At 43.4% G+C, this 12,529-nt stretch overlaps 1 protein-coding gene across 6 annotated transcripts in view; it reads left to right on the forward strand.

Annotated features, from left to right (window-relative positions):
- Window positions 1-12,529, forward strand: part of LOC120054495 (neuroligin-1) — a 279,013-nt gene that overhangs the window by 67,311 nt on the left and 199,173 nt on the right. For 5 of the 6 annotated variants that reach the window (XM_039001920.1, XM_039001921.1, XM_039001922.1 and 2 more), the window contains one exon: window positions 2,852-3,004. In XM_039001920.1, coding sequence (XP_038857848.1) covers window positions 2,852-3,004 — 153 coding nt within the window. The remainder of the gene's footprint in view (window positions 1-2,851; window positions 3,005-12,529) is intronic. The other variant, XM_039001923.1, reaches the window with a different exon arrangement.

Consider the following 12,529-nt stretch of genomic DNA (forward strand, 5'->3'; position numbering starts at 1 on the left):
AACTGTACGTTTCCTATGCAACATGTATGGATGTTCCTGGATCGTTATGGGCAAAGACATGTAACATATTGATCACAAAATCCCTTCCTAACGAGGCCTCTTCATCACTATTTTACACAAATTCAAGTACATTATGGCACAGTTATGTAAACCTAGGAATCAAGGCCAAATGTTTAAATCGACAAATCTAAAATGGGCTTCTCACTGAAAAGTAACAGACTGAAGAAAGTACTCAAATAACCCCAAATTAAGTTATTCAAAGAGGATGTGAGAAAGTTAACTTCCTACTTAATGACAGAACACAGTCTTAATAATGCACATCTCCTGTATAATCTGGTGAAATAAGCACCAATTACAGAAAACTAAACTAGGAATGCTGCAGCTATCTTTGATCTGCAGCAACTTGCGATTTCCTGAGTACACACATCAAAAGATTAGAGACACAAATATACAGTGAAATCCCAGCCAGCCTCTCGAGTATTCACTTGATAAAGAATCCAGGCCAGACTAATAATCCTCTCTAAAACAGAAGACAATATGCTGTTAAAACCAACGCATTGAGATGTGTGAATGAAATGGCCCAAGGACCAATCGGCTTGATATCTCACTGGCGATGCTCTTTTGACATTTAACCTCTAGCCACAACAGAGATATGTAATCAAACAACAACAACAACACACTGCCATGGAACCTCAATGTCATGGAATGTAAGGTGTGCAGTTCTCTGTAGGTGCCACTCCACCTGTGGATTTGTAATGGATGGGAACTTTTGTCCTCAGCAGGATTGTGACAGGGACATTCTCTTTATACTGTAGCTTGTTAGCAAGGCCATCCAGATTTGGCATTGGATGGAGATCCAGTGCAGTGCTTTTACAGCTAGTCTTCTGTGATGTGAGCACCTGTATAGGAATGCACCTGTCCTCACTTACCTCTGTACCTTACCTACAGCTAGGATTAGCCTAGCACGCTATGGTGTCCACGTAGGATGCATGACCGAACCCTGTGATTAGTAGGCCCAGTTTAGAACAAATGGCTGAATTGCCATCTATTCTCAAAAGCCAGCACACACAATTCCCTGGCTTCTATTCCTCATTTATGGAGGTTTAAAATGGTTTGACCTCTGTCAGAGAAGCCTGGAATCCCTCCAAAGGATTTACTTGCTTTTTTGCCACTCACAAAGATGAAGTGAACACAAGAACAAACAGCATAAAGGACTGTGAATGACATGAATGATGTAATGGACATCCTGACAGACACTATAGCCATAACCCTCTGTGACCAGATGTGTGTCACTTTAATCTGCTGTTGGCACCCGCACAAGAGACAGAGGGGGGAAACACATGCACTGTATGAATCTTTCACATGTACGCATGAACGCATACATTGACATAGACAGACAAACAGGCACACAATCTTTCCAGTTAGTCTTCATTCCTAGTTTTATTTTACATATTTAATCATTTACCTTGTTGTTATGTTTGTAACTATATGGAGAGATCAGGTATTACTCTCCTGTCTCAATGCTGCTCTAGTTTACAAGCTTGCGTGAATCCAGCTGCTCTTCTGTGATTCAATTAATTAATTAAAGTGAATGGAAGATGTTAGGATTCTGATGCGCAATTTCTGAAAATAATTTCGATTTTCCCTCTGGATCTCTCTCTTTACAGTATCTCCTCTTTCCCTATTTCTCTCCCCTCTCTTGTTCTCTCTTTTCTTCACCACTAACTTATGCTTTTGCACACACACACACACACACACACACACACACACACACACACACACACACACACACACACACACACACACACACACACACACACACACACACACACACACACACGCATACGCATACGCATGCACACACACTCAGCAGCTGCTCAGTCCTAATCAATATTATAGAAGTTATGGATTGCCTACTGAAGACGTGAGGATTAGAGGTGCCCTGGCATTTTCTTCCCTCTCTACTCCTCCTAGGAGCCCACTTTCACTGGAAATGTAAGAAAGAGAGCGAAGGAAAGAGAAAGACAGAGTGGGAGGAAGAAAATCAACTAAAAGAACAGAGATGGGCTTGGATTTTGCAAATACAGCCTCATGTTTTGCCATAAAGGCATTGTGGAAGATGCCATCTTACTTTCTTTACTATTTAATTACTTTCCTTAGCTCCGAAGACCTCCTGCAAGTGTCCCCTAACACCAAACATCGATAAGATATTGAACATGAATGTGGATATTTTGCACCCAAGATGAAACGCCTGTCTCCTTTGTGGAATATAAAAGTAATCAGAAGCCTATTTTTTTGTATCCCTCCCTATCCCCCATTTAATTCAAACCCAGCGGCCAAACTAGATGTCCTCCCTCAAAGACAGCATCAATTGAGTTGATGTCATTATGCAAAGTTCAGTAAGCGTAACACTTTGTTAAAGAGAAACGTTGGATGTCTGAAATTGAATTAAAAACTTTTCTTGAAGAATGTTAATCATTGAAACATTTAGGTTCAATCTTGTTTATTAGATTCTACGTTACTGATAAAACTAGCTACCTGTGCCGCTTAAATTGAAATGTCAGTTTTAATCTCTACGCTTCTTTAATGCTGACAGTTTATTGGCCCTCCAAAAATAAGAGCCCATAAAATTTCCTGAAACAAAAAACAAGATTAATATGGAATTTTCAATCACCAGGAACATGTCATACTTGTCATGTATGAAATGAACAGTCTCACGTGCAAAGCAGAAATTGTCTCAAAGCAAAGTCAATGTGTCCGAAATTATGAGAAAACCAAAGCATCCACAATTTAGATTACATCTCCAGCTGTCATTTTAATTTGTCCTTTAATCATTTCCTTCCCCTTGCAGACATCCGTGAAAGCGGTAGCCCCAAGCCAGTGATGGTATTTATCCATGGGGGATCCTACATGGAGGGCACTGGGAATATGTTTGACGGCAGCATCTTGGCAAGTTACGGCAATGTTATCGTCATCACAGTGAACTACCGGCTTGGAGTATTAGGTAAGGTTTTCCAGCTTTTGTCCTTATCACTAATCCCCCAACACTAGCTACCTATATACATACCGGACAGTAGGCGCCTATCAATGCTTTTTCTTTGCCTTGGGGGGACAGTGTGAAACAGAGTGAAACGGAGGTGCTATGGTTTCACCCTCAATAAGATTATGCTGTCATTTGTTTTCATGAATATCCTTATTCTCGCTTCATATGGTGATTTACCCCTCCTGAAAAGCATCAAGGCTTTAATGCACACAACTCTGTGGCAATATCCTCCTTTCACTCACACCAGCAGCAATATGTGTCAAAGGAAACCGAGCTTGGAGGCACAAGATTTAAGATGATAGTAAATATGGGGTATAATTATAACCATGAATACTTTATGACCAGCCCCCAGCATGAGCCCCAGCTTTTGTCCCCATAAAGCGACTATTTCCAAATTGATTTCTCTCCATAACAAGTCTTTATTTGTACAAATTATGAATATTAGAAAACGTGGTATGTCAGATGTTTTTATTGTGAACAATTTGGCAACAACTTGAATGCCTCCGGAATTTAAACTTGCAACGATAATGATTGGAATTTTAAAACATTAGGCCTGATTCCTCTGGACTGGTTTCATGTTGATAGTGTTCATGTGAAGATTTAAACGCACCAGTTTTGGTGATGATCAGGTAAGTGGTGTGGCTGTGTTTTCACTAATGCTGGTTCTCCTGTCAAGCTAAGAAGCTGTGGGTTGGTGCTACAGGAAAAATGGGAGCATATTTAATCAGATGTATCTTTTTAGCATCACAAAGAGTCTTGTTGACATTTTCCTCAGTGTTTGTATTTACCCCTGTGGCGGTGGGGTAAGCGGATCAAACCACTCAGCTCTGCTGAATGAGATGAGAGCAGAGTAACGTTACAGGAGCAAGCAGACGCTGTGTGATGTGTGACAAGCCTGCGCTCTGCTCATCTGACCAGCCAATCAAGGGCCTGTCTAACAAGGCCCAGAAGTGCCTTGGCCTCTGTGGCCCTTTTGTAGTGAGGACTGTGTGTGAATGTGCAATAGGAAGTAACAGAGGGGCCCTGTCATCGTGGCCCCTCTGTGTGTGTGTGTGTGTGTGTGTGTGTGTGTGTGTGTGTGTGTGTGTGCGTGCGTGCGTGCGTGCGTGCGTGCGTGCGTGCGTGCGTGCGTGCGTGCGTGCGTGTGTGAGGCGAGGAAAGGCTATTAAACCAACGCTGCTACTCCTCCTAATTAACCTGACAATTAGAGGAGAGCAGAAAAGAGGACGAGAGAGAACGGGAGAAAGAGAGCGAGAGAGAGAAAGACTGGGAGAGAGAATGCCAGTGATGCTTTTCTCTCCTACTAATGATCCAGCCAACATTATTGCACCTTTTGGGTTCCTGGTCTTTTTTTTTTTTGCCACCTGATGATTTGTTTTTCTTTGTCAGGGAAGGCATGCAGAGTCATAAGGAGCCCGAAATATGAGAGTGGCTGACGTGAGCTTTATTTATCGGTTTGTGTGTAGCGCGGGATGGATTTGGCCAGGGGCCGTTTCTTGGCCTGCCTCCGTGTGTGTGTGTGCAGGTGTCAGGTTTTTGTAGGACGCCTTAATGGAATAATGGAACTCTGCTGTCAGTGCATCATTATCAGAATTGCTCTGAATTTATGGGCCGAATCATACTCATCATGGACTCCTGTATAAAACCACAGTCTGGCCGCGCTTCAACTCACATAAGACCTATTTAAAACATAGCCGGCGCACTGTAGTGTTGGCGTGAACCTTATGGCCTCAACACATTCTCTGGTCCAATCCATCGTTTAGCATCCTTTGAATTCCAGAATTGTAGAAGCTCACAAATATGACCTTTTAGTAGTTAAAGCCAAGGCTAATAAAGGAGTTAATAACATGTCTAAATCAGGATGGCTTTTATTGTGCTTAATGACTCCCTGTATCAGAACCCAGCTGGCCTTGAAAGCATCTGTTGATCTCCCAACAGTAGGTAGAGCAACAGAGGAAAGTGATCTACCACCGCTGTCTGGGCATTAGGTAAACAGCCCAGGTTCCACTGTTCCTCCTATGCTAGGCCTGCAGCACGCAGCATGTCAGCGTGATATTGCACCAGGCAGGGCTCCGGGAGCAGATGCAGCCAGCCATGTTCTTCCCATTGTTTACCCTTTCAACAATCTTCACCGCTGCCTTTTGTTCTTGCTGAAATAATTGGTTCTGCAGTTTTTTATTTAATCATTGCATATGGCCCAGTGTTGAGGATTATTGTTTTTCATGCTTATTTATTTATTCTCCCTGAAACAAATACCGCAGATAATTTGTTTCATTAGTCTGCGTCTCTTTCCTTTCTGTTGCTTCACGGCTGGCCTGCCCATTGGCCCGACTAACATGTTAGCTGCTGGTCTCAGTCGCTGACTGGTAACCCTGGGTTTGCCTAAGGATCTTTGAGAGGAACATGGAAAGTGTCTGACCCCATTTCTATGAGCAATGCGTCTTGGGAGATGCTTAATTTGAGTGTGTTTATTAATATGCGTTTAACTGTTCTTCAGGATTGCCCTCTCTCTCTACAAATGCTACATGTATACAGTGTCTTGTATCTTGAGTGGATATTATATACTATTGTACAGTGGCAGTTAGTGCTGTTTAAGATGAGGGAGGACGATGCGTTTTCATGAGCATGGCCTTATTTCTGTTACAGCCTATTGGGTGACAGTCAACGTATGAATCATAACCTCTCATCATATCATCATTCTGAACATTCGTAACCTCCTTCCATCTGCAAAAAACCCAGCCTTACTTATGATTCAGTACTACACAAATTGCTTTCATTATTTATTTACTAGCTAACTAAATGATAACACAGGATAAACATACACACTTAATACATTAGAAACAGGTCCCTAGCGACTGACACAATATGGCGTCTTGTTACAAAGGAGAGAGAAGAGAAAGAGAGAGAGAAAGAGATACTTTGTAACGGCTCTCGTTGGTGGTAGGAAGAGTGGACCAAAGCGCAGCGTGGAAAGTGTTCATGATTTTTTTTATTCAAAAAACAGTCAAACAAAATAACAAAAGCGAAAACGAAAGCGCATAGTTCTGTCAGGCTAAGGCACTAAACAGAAAACAAGATCCCACAACCTAATGGTGGGAAAAAGGGCTGCCTAAGTATGATCACCAATCAGAGACAACGATAGACAGCGGCCAAAAACAAAGAAACAGAAGACATAGAATTTCCCACCCGAGTCACACCCTGACCTAACCAAACATAGAGAATAATAAGGATCTCTAAGGTCTGGGCGTGACACACTTATCATTGGTACATTTTAGGAACTACTCTCACAGTAATCATATACATTGCACACGAACCGCCGCCCGTTTGGAGTAAGAAATCATGCATTTATTTACGTGTGAATGCTTTCGTTCGCCATTTATCTCTGTTTGAATACCATTTATCTCTGAATGTGTAAATATTTGTATGAACAAGACATGTGACTAACAGAAATGGAATAATGTGTCCCTGGACAAAGGGGGGGTCAAAATCAAAAGTAACAGTCAGTATCTGGTGTGGCCACCAGCTGCATTAAGAACTGCAGCGCATCTCCTCCTCATGGACTGCACCAGATTTGCCAGTTCTTAGTGTGAGATGTTACCCCACTCTTCCACCAAGGCACCTGCAAGTTCCCGGACATTTCTGGGGGGAATGGCCCTAGCCCTCACCCTCCGATCCAACAGGTCCCATACGTGCTCAATGGGGTTGAGATCCAGGCTCTTCGCTGGCCATGGCAGAACACTGACATTCCTGTCTTGCAGGAAATCACGCACAGAACGAGCAGTATGGCTGGTGGCATTGTCATGCTGGACGATCATGTCAGGATGTACCTGCAGGAAGGGTACCACATGAGGAAGGAGGATGTCTTCCCTGTAACGCACAGCATTGAGATTGCCTTCAATGACAACAAGCTCAGTCCGATGATGCTTTGACACACCGCCCCCAGACCATGATGGACCCTCCACCTCCAAATCGATCTCGTTCCAGAGTACAGGCCTCGGTGTAACGCTCATTCCTTCGACGATAAACGTGAATCCGACCATCACCCCTGGTGAGACAATACCGCGACTCGTCAGTGAAGAGCACTTTTTGCCAGTCCTGTCTGGTCCAGCGACGGTGGGTTTGTGCCCATAGGCGACGTTGTTGTCGGTGATGTCTGGTGAGGACCTGCCTTACAACAGGCCTACAAGCCCTTAGTCCAGCCTCTCTCAGCCTATTGCGGACAGTCTGAGCACTGATGGTGGGATTGTGCATTCCTGGTATAACTCGGGCAGTTGTTGTTGCCATCCTGTACCTGACCCGCATGTGTGATGTTCGGATGTACCGATCCTGTGCAGGTGTTGTTACACGTGGTCTGCCACTATGAGGACGATCAGCTGTCCGTCCTGTCTCCCTGAAGCGCTGTCTTACGCGTCTCACAGTACGGACATTGCAATGTATTGCCCTGGCCACATCTGCAGTCCTTATGCCTCCTTGCAGCATGCCTAAGGCACGTTCACGCAGATGAGCAGTGACCCTGGGCATCTTTCTTTTAGTGTTTTTCAGAGTCAGTAGAAAGGCCTCTTTAGTGTCCTACGTTTTCATAACTGGGACCTTAATTGCCTACCGTCTGTAAGCTGTTAGTGTCTTAACGACCGTTCCACAGGTGCATGTTCATTAATTATTTATGGTTCATTGAACAAGCATGGGAAACAGTGTTTAAACCCTTTACAATGAAGATCTGTGAAGTTATTTCGATTTTTACGAATTATCTTTGAAAGACAGGGTCCTGACAAAGGGACGTTTCTTTTTTTGCTGAGTTTAGAACTAACGAGTTAGTAAACCCACTACAATCATGCAGTAATGTTACAGTGTACAGTCAGTAAGCAGTTACACTGTCGGGCCCGGTGGCAATAAATTAATAAAACCAAAAGCTTACCTTGACTTGGAAGAGTTCCAGTGTTGTGTTGGATAATCATAGCCAGGTAGCTAACATAGCATCCCCCTGTTTGGGCAGGGTGTTTCAGTAGGCTAAACTATGTAGCTGTATTTGCTACCTAAGTAAGTGAAACTGAAAGTGAGATAAAAAATGACAATTTCTCTCTATATAAATTTCTCTCTTGCTTCTCCTTCATTTTGGAATAAATGAATTTGTTCAAAACTGTTCAATGATTGTCTTTCTCTCTCTTTCTCTCTCTTACTCACCAAGCTTATGCTTTTAGTACTAGATTACTTCTCTGATCCTTTGATTGGGTGGACAACATGTCACTTCATACTGCAAGAGCACTGATAGGTTGAAGAACGTCCTCTGGAAGTTGTCATAATTACTGTCTAAGTCTATGGAAGGGGGTGAGAACCATTAGCCTCCTAGGTCTTGTATTGAGGTCAATGTACCCAGAGGAGTATGGAAGCTAGGTGTCCTCCGGCTACACCATGGTGCTACCCTACTGTAGACCTTCTTTGCAAAATAGTGTGTTTTAATCAATTATTTGGTGACATGATTATATTTAGTATAGTTTTATCTAAAAAGGATAACTTTTTTTTAAATGAAATTCACTGAGGAGGATGGTCCTCCCCTTCCTCCTCTGAGGAGCCTCCACTGATTGCATAACATGTACAAGTGCAGATTGATGTTTATTGTCATGAGGCTTGTCCTGGAGGCAGAACTGAGCCATTTCCCCCCTAGATTGTAAAAGTTAATAAAAGTTCAACCTTAATTTAAGGTCAGGGTTTGACCTTAGGGTTAGCAGTGTGGTTAGCGTTAGGTTTAAATCTGATCTTATGACTTTGTGGCTGTGCCAGCTAGAGACAACTCTGCAGAGCTGTCTCCAGAACAAGATTCATGATGAAAAACGCTAACCTGCTAGATAAGTAACCTACACACACATCTGAACTAGTCATGTATGGTAATCCCAATAGTCAGTTGTGGTCTGCAAATTGTTGCCAGGTGACTTGACGCTTTGGTGGAGGGAAAGAGAGGCTGTGGCTGAAGTACACGGGTATGGGCCACCAGCAGGGCTGTGGGGGCTGTGGCCTCAGTGTTCTGGTGACACAGTGGATATTTGTAGTGGCTGGTTGAGCGCAGCAGATGTCCATGTAAGCATGCTTAGTGGCTGGTCTTTCTGTCCTCGACCCCCCCCCCCCCCCCCCCCCTCGCTCCACAGGCTCACTAGCCGGACCCTCTTAGAACCATGCTCTCCTAATATAAGTACATAGTTTGGCACAAGGTCTGCATCAGGAGGACATAGTCAGAACCAAAAACCACTCAGGATGTGATGTTTCCTCGTACACGAGGATGACACACAAGGATGAGTGTGGCTTTGTTCCTCTTTGTCACTCCACTGTTGTAATCCTCTGTGGATCTCACCGGGCCTGATGTTTGTATTGGTCTGTTTTCACTGGGAGGTTATCTGACTGAAGGCTCCCAGCTAACTGTACTGCCCCCCTACCACCTTTATTTACTGTGTCTCGACTCCTGGGGAAATTGCATTGTGACTCCATCTCATGTGAAGCTGCCACAATTTACGGCCAAAGCCCCTGAAGTTATTTGGCTGATGGCCGCGGGGGTTTCTGTCAAGCTGACCACCCTCATCCGGTCCAGCCGTGGCATTTATTTTGCTTGCAGATAAGAGATACTGTGAGGAGCTGACGTGCAGGAGGGCAACAACAGATGGATCGATGCGGACTGACACATCTATCTTTACCACAGCGTGAGGGATAAGCTTGCCTTGCTCCTGGGCATTTCTGTGGAAACCAACCAGTGTGGATGATCAAGGTGCTTTCTGGGCTGAGTGCGGGGAGCAGGGGCAGCACGGTGCGGGGCTGCAGTCTGGGCTCCAGGAAAACAGATGGATATGTTTAACAACTTGGAAACGAGGCGTATTGTAGGATCAAAGCGGGAGAACCTTGTATCTCAAGAGGGCACCCTGTTCACATGTACACATGTAGAAGGAAAGTGGGAAAGCAAACCTTTCTCTGTGCCAGTGTCATTTTTTTTATAGGCACTAACCATCCTCCCTAGCTGTAATCCCTCCTCAACATTTGATCCAGTGTATTTTGCAGTTGAATTATTCATATCTCCTGCAGTAATTTAACACAGCCCAGAGGTGTCTTTCTCTTTGTTATAGCAAAGATATTCTTTTATTCTGCCTTGCTTGAATAAACCCCACTCTCCTGTCAACTCTTGGCTCGAGGAAAAGCGTCTGTCTGCCCCAGCTGCCATGGCCCGGGATGCTGATTGGTTGGCTGGGTGCTGTAACTTGTGTCATATTTTTGAGGCGAGTGAGAGGGCTGCTGCTGATGCAGGTCAGCGTTTTCCATTCGGCCCTCTCTTACAGCAGATAATAAGTGGGGATGAATAATATCTGACATTTACCGTGTCGTAATCATGCCATGATGCTCTCCCCCTGCCTGTGAAATTTACACTTATCTGAGAAGAGAGAGGTTTGACCAATGGTGGCATCTCACAGTTTGTTTTTAATCTCATGAGTGCAGGTAAAGTCATATTCCCTCTGGTTCTGTCAATTTTATGAATCTTATATATTACCTAACCTGTTCATAACCAAGATACTTTTTCACCTTTGTGCACCAAGCTCCTTGAGAAAACAGGTACGATTCTGTGCTTGTAACCAGCCCTTAGACTCATCCTGGCTATACACTGAGTTCATAAACAGAGAGTTAGAAATAAGACTAGAGTAAGCTCACAGAGCTGGAGAAATATCGGTCAGAGGATTTTTCTTTAGCCCCAGGCCCGATTTGTCTGTGCTCTAACTCTTTGCCTTGACTCTGCTGGCCTTGATTATTGAGGATTAAGATTACCAGAACCTCGCAGGAATTTATCTTGGGCCTGGTAACCTGCAGGCATCCAGCCCCACACCTCCTAGTTTCATTTATTGGTGGGTTTTAACTGAGATCCACCGCTGTAAATTGTCCACAAATGTGGTTAGTTAGAGATGAATCTGTGCCCCAGAAGATTTATATCTTCAACCACAAGCGTGAGGCTGGGGCAGGAGCTAGCGTAGCTACTTACTATGGTTTGGTTTAACCTGCTATGCTTCAGCCAATGTGGACAAAACACTGTCATGTCCTTTACAATAGACCAAGCTTTCCAAAGGACATGAGCAGATAGACATATTCATCATAAACTAATTGTAACATATGGTTACAAATTACAAATTAGTTTATGATGATGATGAGATTTTACTAGTTCTTACTAGCAGACATCAGACATGCGCTGTCTGTTCACTGGGGTTTACAATGACATTGTTATTAGTTTTATATTTCATTTCATTTCCTACAACTAGGGCTGACTAGTCTTTTGGGGGCCCTAAGTGAGATTTGGTTGGTTAGTTTATTTTCTGCAATTGTACACATTTTGCCATGGGGCACAGAGAAAATGTTGCTGTGTTAAAGCAAGTTTTCTGCAATTCTACACATTTTGGCCATGGGACGGAGAGAATTTTTCATTTTACAGCTAATTTCCTGTAAACCCCCCCCCAAAAATACATGGGATGGAGAGACATTTTTGCAGTTTTAAATACATTTTCTGCAATTCTACACATTTTGTAATGACTTAATAATATGGTTAATATGGTATTTGAGTGAGAATGACTAACTAAATCATTGGGGGCCCCCTGGAAGTCAGGACCCCTGGGCACGTGCCCTGTCTGTATTCAGCCAGGATTACTATAAGTTTAGATTGTTGGCTAGACTAACTACCAATCTAAAAATTGTTAACTGACATTGCTAATTGAGTGACTGTCAGTGACTGACATAACAAGAGAAAAAACACTGATGCACAACCAAGTTTAAAAAAATTCTACTGCGCTTACTCTCAATAGTAAGTTGAGAGTTGAGATGGGGCCCTAAGCGACTGCTTATGTCACCTGGAACCGGCCTTGCCTACAACCATGTTTTGACTGCAGTCTTTTAGTAATGTGGTATTTTAGTAAATACATCTGCCAACGTCTCTCTGTCTAATACCATCGCAAATCCCCAAATCCCCTTGAAGGTCAGTCTTTTTCCCTGCAACAGGGCGTTTTCTTTCTTTACTTGTGGAAAAATCAACACAATATGGAGGATTAAAGGAGTAGGGATCCATCTCTCTAATCACGTTGCGTGAACAGTGAGACATCCCGTGTTCTCTCCTCATACCGAAATGGTGTAAACCAGGCTGCCTGGGTAGACTGAAAGCTGTATGTCTCATTACAGGCGAGAGAACATAGTGTGATCACAACTTGATTTGCATGTAAAAATGAATACTGCAGCATATTGCATCCTGCTGATTCTAATTACTGGAATAATCATTAATAGGAACATTTAATCATTGATATTAATCTCTGTAATTATTATTAATTTTGTCCCTCTAAAACACAACTAGGAAGTGTCACAGCAGTGCATGCATATCAACCTCTTCATTACCTTGGCTATCTCTCTCGCTTTATCTCTCTCGCTTTGGTTATCTCTCTCGCTTTCTCTCTTTCCTTCACTCTCTCTTGCTTTCTCTCTGTT

Source organism: Salvelinus namaycush, chromosome 10, assembly GCF_016432855.1.
Source record: "Salvelinus namaycush isolate Seneca chromosome 10, SaNama_1.0, whole genome shotgun sequence".
Lineage (NCBI taxonomy): Eukaryota > Metazoa > Chordata > Actinopteri > Salmoniformes > Salmonidae > Salvelinus > Salvelinus namaycush.